Raw genomic sequence first — 9376 nt, forward strand, 5'->3', positions numbered from 1 at the left:
CTCTGCCTTTTCTAGGGCTTTCCTTTCCAGCTGGGATTTGCCTAGGAGCTGCTAGCCTACCCTCCCTTGATGCCCTGAGGACTGTGGCTGTAGAGGCTGTAGCCACCTGGTGCTACAGCAGCTGGGGATGTCCATACCCCTAAAACCCGCCATCACCCTGTGGACGTGGCTGGGGAAGGGACCGGTGCTGTGGCTGGGGAAGGGACTGGTGCTTTGGCCAGCCCCAGTGGGCTGTTGCCCCAGGCTCTGCTCACCCCCTGGCACTGTGCTCATGGAGGGCTGCCTGTCCACCTCCTCCCTGCCATGTCCCAGCTGTGTCCATGGCCCCTTGATGTCCATGGCACCAGGTGTATACTAATGCCCTGGCTGTGGCGCATCAGGATGCCCCAAGCTGGGGGCGCAGCTCAGCTCAGTTCTTCAAAGCAGTGAACCCCTTTTCACCTGTAGTGGATGAGTCCTAGCTCCCCACTTAGATGTCCCTTAGGTATTGCTGTTGTTGCTAAACCAACCAGCAGTGGGAAGAAAACATCACCTTTGACCCCTGTAATTAAGCTCAGTGCCTGGGTTGTTTCCCACTGTGGGCTGGTTACATCAGCTGCAGCAGAGCCTGCACCAGCCTTGCTCACTGCTCCAGTGTTGACAGCAGATCAGAGTCCATGGCCAGGGCCCTGTGGTGCCTCCACCAGTCTGAACTGGCCTGCAGAAGCCCAGGAGGGGGGTAGGAAAGTCTGGGGCTTTGCAGCCCTTGGGTGATGCAAGCTAGCCCTGGGTGCAAGCTTGGAGGAAGGATGGACTTGGGCTGGGAAGACAATGGAGCTGGTCCAATGGAGTGACATGCTCAGGCTGGACCACAGCTCCACGTTGTGGTTGCCCATTCCACCTGGCTGCAAGGAGCTCCACAACACCCAGGAACACTCAGAGGTGGCTGCAGCATGGGGTAGACATGATGCCACCGTGCGGGCAGGTCCCCAGGGGTGAGCCCCCTTTCCCCAGCTGCCTGTGATCCCCACAGCTGCACCCACTGGGCACAGCATATAATGCACAGCCCAGCCAGCACCCCACCTGGGCCCTGCACCCTAACCTGGCCCTGTGCTCCAGCTGTGCTCAAAGCCCAGCTGTGTCCTGCACCCCAAACCCTCCTGCACCCTAACCTGGCCATGCAACCCACTTGGTCCTGCAGCTCAAAGCCCCTGCCTGCTGCTGCTGCCCCTGCCACCCCCTTGGGATGCACACTTGCTGGGGTGACGCACAGACACACACATGGACACACATGGACACAGATACACACTCTCTCTCTCTCCCAGCTCTGACCCAAAAGTGGCTGCAGCCTGCACACTAGGAGAAGGGGTCAGTCGGGGTGTGAATAGTGTCCAAATGGGGGGCTCAGAGGCAGTGCAGGGGCGGAGGGTAGTTTGTGGGTGCAGGGTGGATGTCCTCAGTGCATGGGGTGCAGGCGGGGGATCACAATCAGCGAGTGGGGGGTGGGATGGTCAGTACCCAGGGCAAGGACGCGGCTGTCCTCACCGTGGAGGAGGCTGGAGGGGCACGGTGCCCACAGCCGTGTTCTGTGGTGCCTTGAGCCCTGTCCCCGGGCATGAGACACACAGGCACCTGCAGCCCCCGCTCCGTGGGGCTCGCTGGGGTGCAGCAGCCAGGTCCCACAGCATGCCCTGGGCCGTGCCTGCACGGGCACCCTGCGGCTGCTGGGGCAGTACGCAGGAATAAGCAGGGTGCCCCGGGCTGCTGCTGCTGCCTCTCCAGGCTGTGCTGTGTCTGCAGCCCGAGGCACTTGCACCAGAACGTTTCATAACGGGAGCAAACACAACGCAAAGCCTTCAGGCATTCAGTCCCTATCGCTTTGCACAGTGTCTTGGACGTGGCACCTCCTGTGACACCCGGGGATGCTCGAGAGGGATACGCCAGGGGATCCTCACTAGCAGGCAAGGGAGCAGGAGCTCCCCGGGCGCTGCAGTAGCGACGGCTGCAGCTGTCCCCCCGCGGATGTCGGGCGCCGTGCGGCGCTGCACATCCCGGCGTGCCCGGCCCCGCAGCCGCGGAAGAGCACAGCATGCCGGGAGTCGTAGTGCGGCGCGCTAGTAGTGCGGCCCCGCACCGATCGCTCCGCAAAGCCCCTCGCCCCGCAGCCTCCGGCCCACCTGCTCCTTTTGCCCTCGGGTAACTACGCGGCTCCGCAGAGCCCCGGTCCTTCGGGCACCCCGGGGACGGTGGGTCTCCGGGTGTTTGCAGGAGGCGGGGAGCCTGGCGCCGGGAAGGGCAGGAAGCGGCAGGCGCAGCGGCTGGCGGGGACGGCCGCGAAAAAGTGGGGCAGCTTAAATGTTAATTTGGACGTGGAGGTCTTGCTGTTATGGCAGCCAGCACCGTCTGACGCCGGGAAGGCAGCAGTTACGTTGCCGTGCATGTGCTGGTGCATTCGGGGTGCTGATTGTGAGCTGGGGTAGGAACTGCCCCGCACAGAGCTGCCCCAAATGCACACCCCAGCAGAGCTGCGTGCATGTGCAGGGATGTGTGTGACCAGGGCTGGCTGAGCATCCTCACCTCAGTGCTACAAGGTGGGGCTGGCGTCATGAAAGGGCTGGCAGGGACCAAGTCTCTCTGTGAGACCACACTAGGGACCAGGGTCTTCCTGGGTGGGCGGTGAGGCAGAGACCTGATTGCTTTCTTGCAGATGGAAGGCTCAGAGGAGCTGGAGAGAAGCCTCCTGACACAGCCCTGGGCTTCTGTCTGCTTTGGTGAGTCCACTTTTCTTGCCAAAGCGTCCTTCAGGGATACTGGCTACATCCTGCTGATCTCCGACCTCAGCAGCGTCTGGTACGAGAGTGCAGACGCTGAGGCTGTGGGACAAAGGTCCAAGGTGAGTGTCTGGAAAGTCCAGGGACCTCCTTTTCTCCTCACAGCAGCTGACATCCCAGTATAAACTGCTTGGTGACACAATGGCTGTTTGATCCGACAAGGTTTGAGTGCAAACACCTGGCCCGGGAAGTCCCTGGGCAGCTTTGCCCAAGCACTGTTACCCCAGATGGCTAAGCACCCTCCTCCTGGGAGAGCGGGCCAGGCTATTTAGCATGCCCAGGGCAGCCAGGGGCTGCGTGCTGAGGCTGGCACACTCGTTTCACTTGCGGGCTGGATGGGCAGCTGTTTTCTCCAGGACCACTGTACTGAGGAGCTTGAAACAAGGCTGCCTTCCCAGTGATGGAGAGACTCCTGTTCATGTTCTTAGCCAGGCACAGGCTCCCATGGGTTGTCCTGCCAACATGTCCTCCAAAACACATGGGGACATGCCTCATCCCCTCACCCTAGCCTGTGTGCCCAGGCGCCCACGTGCCACCCCTGTGTGCCGTCTCCCTCTGTCACAGAGTGGCTGTGCTGGGTGGCTGGTAGCAGGACGGGTGGGCATGTGGTGCAGCCATCACCCAGCTCTGCATTTTAGCTGAGCTGTGACAGCTCTCAGCCAGCCTATGACACTCATGGTGGCATGTGGGGCAGATGTGCTAGTGGAGACCTTTGCACCCTGCCCACCACTCAGACCCTCTTGGGCTGGTAGGGCAGGGGAGCCTTCCCAGCTCAGCTGGCCTGGGAGATCCAGTGGGGAATGCCCTGTTGTGAGGCTGGGAGCCAAGGCCCAGGGACGGCTTTTTCAGCACTGGGACACGCAAAAGTAGTTTGGCTCCTTCTGTGCTGGAGTTTCTGCTGCGTTTTTTCCCAGTGCCAAGCTCCCTGGAGTGTTGCTGTACCCCTAACCTTGTCTTTCGCCAGGAGCTGAACAAGCGGCTGATGGTCCCTGTGCCTGCCTTCCTGCACCGCCTGTGCAACCTGATGTGCCCCTTGCTGGCAGGAAAGCCAGACACTGCCACCTCCTTCTCCTGCCACCGCACTGCCAGTGGCCTCAGCCTGCACATGAAGAGCGAGCTCTCGGGACTGCCCTTCTACTGGGACTTCCACTGCTGTCCTGCTCCTGTGGAGATGGTGAGCAAAGCTGCAGAGAATCTAGGATGGGGGTCAGCCAAAATTAAGTATTGTCTCCTAATGCTGGGAGGCTTTTGGGTGGTGTTGGGCTGTACTGGTGGCTGTAGGATGCCTGGCTCTGCCTGCTGTCCCTCCCGAGGTTCAGTGTCCCTGTTTCTTCCCATTGAGGATTTGGCACCTTGTTCGGTGCCTCCCAGTGAGGCAGGGATGGCCCAGCGCGTGCTGCTGCCAGGGCAGCAGGGAGATGCCCACTTTGGGATGATGCCCCACCAGTGCCCCGCATAGCAGAGTGATGCTGTTCTCCACAGGCGCGCACCATGAAGCGGGACACAGAGCGGCAGGTACCCCAAAAGCACCCGCAGCCCATCTGTTGCAACAGAGGGTATCAAAGCAGGGTCTCCCTGGCTTTTAAGAGGCTGCTCTTACCCTGGGGTTGCCTAACATTTTGAGCCTCGGGAAGCAGCCCCCGGAGCCCGGTGTCGCAGGCTGAGCACCCGGGGCAGCACCTCGGCCGGAGCCGCGGCAGGCGGGAGGGGCGCTGCGGGCCCAGGGCTCCCCGGGCCGCCCCTCGCCCCCGCCGCCGCCCGCCGGGCCCTGCGGCCCTGCGCGCACCAGAGGGCGCCCGGCACCCGCCGTAACCGCCTTGGCGGGAGCCTACGGCGGCAGCCCCGGCCCCGGGCGAGCCCCGCGGCTCCGCTGCCGCGGCAGGCAGCGCCCTGCAGCCCCGCCACCCCCCTCCCGCCGGGTCCTGCCACGAGGCACGTCCCCTCTCCCCCCGCCGCGAGCCTGGGCATCACCGGGAGGAGTGCTGCGCCCCCCCCGCTGCCGTGGGGGTGTCTGTCCTCGCTCTCAAGGTGGAACTGGGGAGCACATAAACTCGGGGTCCCGGCTCGGCTCGTCTTAGGGGCTTGCTGTCCTTCCCTGGGCAAGAAGCATGGCGGCTGAGCTGAGGAGATGCACGGCCGGAGCTCTCGGCTGGTACCCGCTCCTCTCCTGCTTGGAAACGCACTGGGTGTCTGCAGGGCAAGTGGGAAGCAGCTGCGCTGCGAGTGGCTGGTGTGGATGCGGGAATGGCAGCCGGCTCTGCCCTGCTAAGCTCGACTCAGCAGCCGGCCAGGGGCTCCAAGCAGGCACAGAGCCCGCCTGGCAAATCGCTGCTTGCCCTGTCCCTGCTCCGCAGGGGCCGGTGCCCTCTGAGGGCTTGGGTGGGTGATGGCCGTCACCTCTGTGGCTCGTGCTTGGGGGTGAGCAGAGCGTGGAGCCCACTGTGGGCTCATCGCAGGAGCGAGAAGGCTTCACGAGCGATGCTGGGTTTGCTGCCCTCTCACCTTGGGGCTCAGCCTGGCCACAAATACAAGGGGCATGCTGGGGCAGGAGGATCCCAAACACCCTCCCAGGGGCTGTGGGAGGTGATGGGAAGGAGGCTGCTTCATGTGCCTGGTGGGCCAGGGTGGCCCAGCCAGGCTCCAGGGCAAGGGACGTGCCCAGGGCTCTGCATGGGGCTTGTACAGCCATAACCTAAGGGCAGGCACCAGTGGGCTGCGATGGGGACTTGCAGCCTGCATGAGTCCTGCGCATTGGCATCCCTTCTGCTTTTGATCTCACCTCCCTGGGAAAGTCTCTCCTGTTCCTCAAGCCACGGTTTGACATCTTGGTTCCCTGTTCCTGTTGCCTGTGCAGGAATACACCGTGGGGTACACAGAGCTGTGGGGAGGGCCGGGGTGGCACATGGGGAACTCTCTGCCTCCTGCTGCACCCAAATGGCTGGTGGAGCACTGCCTACCCCTGTGTCCTGTCCCTAGCTGTGAAAGGATGGAGCTGGGATGGAGGGATGTGTCCCACAGCACCTAGCTTCCCTTCTCCCAGCTTACATTTTTGACTGCTTCCCACTGGATTTGGGTGGGACATGGGGTGTCTTGGGGAACCCTATGTGACCTGGGATGCAGCTTTTGCTAGGGCCTTGCTGGCTGCCCTGCTTTGACCGCTCTATGGACAGCTGTGCACCTCCCTGGACCTTTCCTGGAGCGTTTCTCCTCCATCCTAGGTGTCCCATCACCTTGTGCAGCCCCTAATTCGGATGAGCCTGGTGCTGCAGTACCAGGTGCAAGAACTGACTTCTCTGCTGCTCCAAAAGGATGCTGAGATCGAAGACTACAGGGAGAGTGGGGCTGCTCTCAGCAGAGGTGAGAAGGGGTGCCTGGGGCCAAGAAAGGAGCAAGCAGGGAGCGAGCTTCCTCCTTAGTGCAGGGCTGGTGTGCTCTGCTCCCTCTGGCTACTACCCAGCCAGGCTTGTGTTTCATGTTCAGCCATGCCGGCAGCAAGGCAGTAGCCAGAAGGCTGGGGAGCATCCCCTGGGGAGAGCTGAGGGAGGAACGGCCCTTGACTGGTAGCTGGAGGAGTTGGGGAGTCGCCAATGGGCTCTCTGCTTTGCCGAGGGCCCCTGGCTGCTCCTCAGGAGCCAGCCGGGATGCCAGTGAGGGCTGGCCCTGGAGCAGTGTCAGGCACCCTTCCCGAGTACGGTAGCTCACCAAGCACTTGGAGAGCAACCAGGGGCTACTGGCTTTCCCTGCCGTGGGAAGTGCAGCCATGTGTGTGGGCCCCTCTCCAGCGCCCAGCCCACCTTGCCATCCTGGGGGATGGGTGGGCAGAAGCCCCCTCGGGTAGGACGTCGGTCAGGACCTGCCTGGGGGAGCCACTTTGGAGGGGGAGGCATGTCCTCCACCCATGGAGGTTGTCTGGGCACTGTTTTTTTGATTGCCCCTTGCTAGTGCCATGCTCTGTCCTGCTGCCAGGGTAATACTTGCCCTTCTGCAGGAACATTGTCCCCCTGGGATGTGAGCTCTGATGACGTCAGCCCGAATTTATGTATTATGGCCAGGAAGGTGATGTTGCCTAGACCCCGTCCCACAGCAGGTACCCCACCACAGGAGCCTGGGTCTGCCCTGCAGCTGCACTAGACCTGTGTCAGCCGGGCGTGCTCCCCTCTCCCCCGCTGCGTGTTGACTCTGCAGGGCTTGGAGCCGTCAGGACAACCCAGTTTGGGTCCGGGGACTGATGCTGGTGGGCAGGCAGCCTCTCTTGTCCCTTGCCTGGGTGGGACAGGAAGCTGGGAGGAAGCTTAGCACCAGTGCTGTTAAGCAAAGCTGGGCAGGTGCTTCTCCAGACGACATCTTAGCAACGATGGGGGAAAATTAGTATTTTGAATGAAGTGCAGAGCAGAATGGGCCATAACAGGGGTTTGGCCCTGTCCTGCAAGAGGAGGACACAAGCTGGCTCACCCCTCTAGAAAAGCAGCTGGAGACAAGCAGTCCCCTGTCCCGCAGTGTTCAGACCCTGGTAGCTTTTTTAAGCTGTAAGATCTAGGAATGGCGCTGAGCATGTCCTGCCACTATCCCCTGCTCTTCTGTGCAGGAGGGTCTGGGACAAGTGTGGATGGGCTCTGGGCTCTGCTACCTAGCTGCTGTGTGCGCCAGCAGGCTCAGCCTTATTCTCCCACCTCTCTGTGGTCCTTGCCTTCTGCTGACCAGGTGATGTGTCCCTAGCTCAAGACACCTGCTGGGCTCTCGCACTGGCTCTGATATGAGTGTGCTGGAGCTGTTCCCCTGCAGCCCCCTTGTTCCCTGGGCAGGGAAAGGGGAGGCTGGGGCGGGAGGTCTGGCCAGACCTGCCAGGGCTGATCACTGCTCTCCCTTGCAGACCGCCTGCGGACAGAGCCCTTCCAGGAGAAGACATTTCAGCAGAAATCCATGGCTGAGGTAAGGAGCGGTGCAAGTCCTCCCTCCTTTGGCAAAGGGTGGTGGGGAGCTGGCGCCAGGAGCCCCAGTGTGAGGTTTTCCAGGCTGCGTGGGGACACTGATGGGGTTGGCTGAACTTGCCTGGAGAGGGGTAATGCCCATGGGCTTTCCTATGTCCTCGTGTCCTTGCACCTCATCTGCAGGGTGAGCAGAGCTGGGGGCATGCCTGGCATGGCTGGATGGGGACATGGCACCATGTTTTGTCACCCTCTTGCTACTGGGAGTTGCCAGGGGTGCGAGCCAGGCTGGCTGCTCCATGGGAATATGCCATCACTGCGGCATCCTCACCTGCCTCCCACACTTGCTGTGGACCTGAAAAACTGATGCTGATGGCAGAGAGCAGGTGAATGAGGAGAGGCTATCTGCTCCTTTTGGTTGCTCCGCTGCTTTTGGGGGTGGCCTTGCAATGGCACACTGTGGGGACAAGTACCTTTCAGCCTGTTATCTGTGCCCTGCCCACCGCTTTCCCCTTGGCAAACTCAGCACTAAAATCAGGCATGTGCTTTGAAGAAACAGGCTGGAGGAGAGGGTCTTTCCTCTGATCCTTTTTTGTTACTGGAAATAATCACAGAAGCACTAAAATGATTCAAATCAATGTGGCAAGATGAGAAATGATTGATGCCCATCAGTGCAAAAAGACTCAGGATGCTTCAGAGTGTTCCTGTGCTCACTGTGAAGGCACAAGAGTGGGGAGCAGTGGTGTCTGCTGGGGACCAGGGAGTCAGCCGGGGTGTCTGTGGTGTCACACAGGCTTTGAGAGGACGTCGCTTTATGAGACACATGCTGATGCTCTTGCACAGCCAGCAATAAACAATCTGCAGAGTTTCTAAAAATTAGAAGTGATCCCTCTTTTACATGAGAGGCATTGCATCCAGCACAGGCAACTTTCGTTTCCCCTCGGTTATGATGGATAGAGATGAATTCACTGCTGGACTGCAACTTGGAGGTTGCCTAGGGACCGATGATCATGACCAGATTACATTCACCCTGGGCAAAGAAAAGACATTCCTGAACAGTAATTTATATCCTTCATGCTTTGAAAGGGCTAATTTCCCAAAGCAGGGGGAAAATTATGAGTGAAATCAGCTCAGAGGAAACATTTAGATAGAAAAATGTGAATGAAAATGGTGAGCTCTTTCAGAAGAATTTCAGAAGCCACAAAAAGCCACAATTCCACAATCAAGAAAGAGGGCAGTGCTGGCCAAGAGCCTGTTCTGGTTCAGCAGTGAAGTGAAGGCAGCAATTAGAAATAAAAGAGCAGTTTATAACAAATGGGAGAGTGGGAGTAGATAGCAATCAATATAAATTAGAAATTATGACGTGTAGAAAATGGGTAACAGAAGCTAAAGACATCAGGGAAAAATCATGGTGAAGGACAGAAGGAAAGGCTTTTATTTAGTGTAGTAGGAGAAAACCCCGAGCTCCCAGCAACGGGATAAGCTTCTTAGTAGATGGAGGTGGTAAGATGATTGATACTGGAGCAGACATGGCAGAAGCAGTTGGCAAATGTTTCAGTGCTATAGCTGGAAGGATGCAGGCAAATGTGCCAGGATTGGGGGATGATGAAGTGTGTCTTTGTCCAAGGGTCATCTGAACAA

General features: G+C 59.7%; 1 protein-coding gene across 4 annotated transcripts in view; it reads left to right on the forward strand.

The window, feature by feature from the left end:
* The first annotated feature begins 2070 nt into the window (after positions 1-2070).
* The window catches only part of NHEJ1 (non-homologous end joining factor 1), a 44541-nt gene continuing 37235 nt past the window's right edge, over positions 2071-9376 (forward strand). Inside the window, exons 1-5 of one of the 4 annotated variants that reach the window (XM_056350021.1) lie at positions 2071-2175; positions 2687-2872; positions 3775-3984; positions 6029-6167; positions 7681-7739. In XM_056350021.1, the coding sequence (XP_056205996.1) occupies positions 2687-2872; positions 3775-3984; positions 6029-6167; positions 7681-7739 (594 nt within the window). In that variant the 5' untranslated portion in view covers positions 2071-2175. Of the gene's footprint in view, positions 2226-2272; positions 2571-2686; positions 2873-3774; positions 3985-6028; positions 6168-7680; positions 7740-9376 lie in introns of those variants that run through there. The other 3 variants (XM_056350022.1, XM_056350020.1, XM_056350023.1) reach the window with 3 other exon arrangements.

The sequence above is a fragment of the Falco biarmicus genome, chromosome 8, assembly GCF_023638135.1.
Source record: "Falco biarmicus isolate bFalBia1 chromosome 8, bFalBia1.pri, whole genome shotgun sequence".
NCBI classification, from domain to species: domain Eukaryota; kingdom Metazoa; phylum Chordata; class Aves; order Falconiformes; family Falconidae; genus Falco; species Falco biarmicus.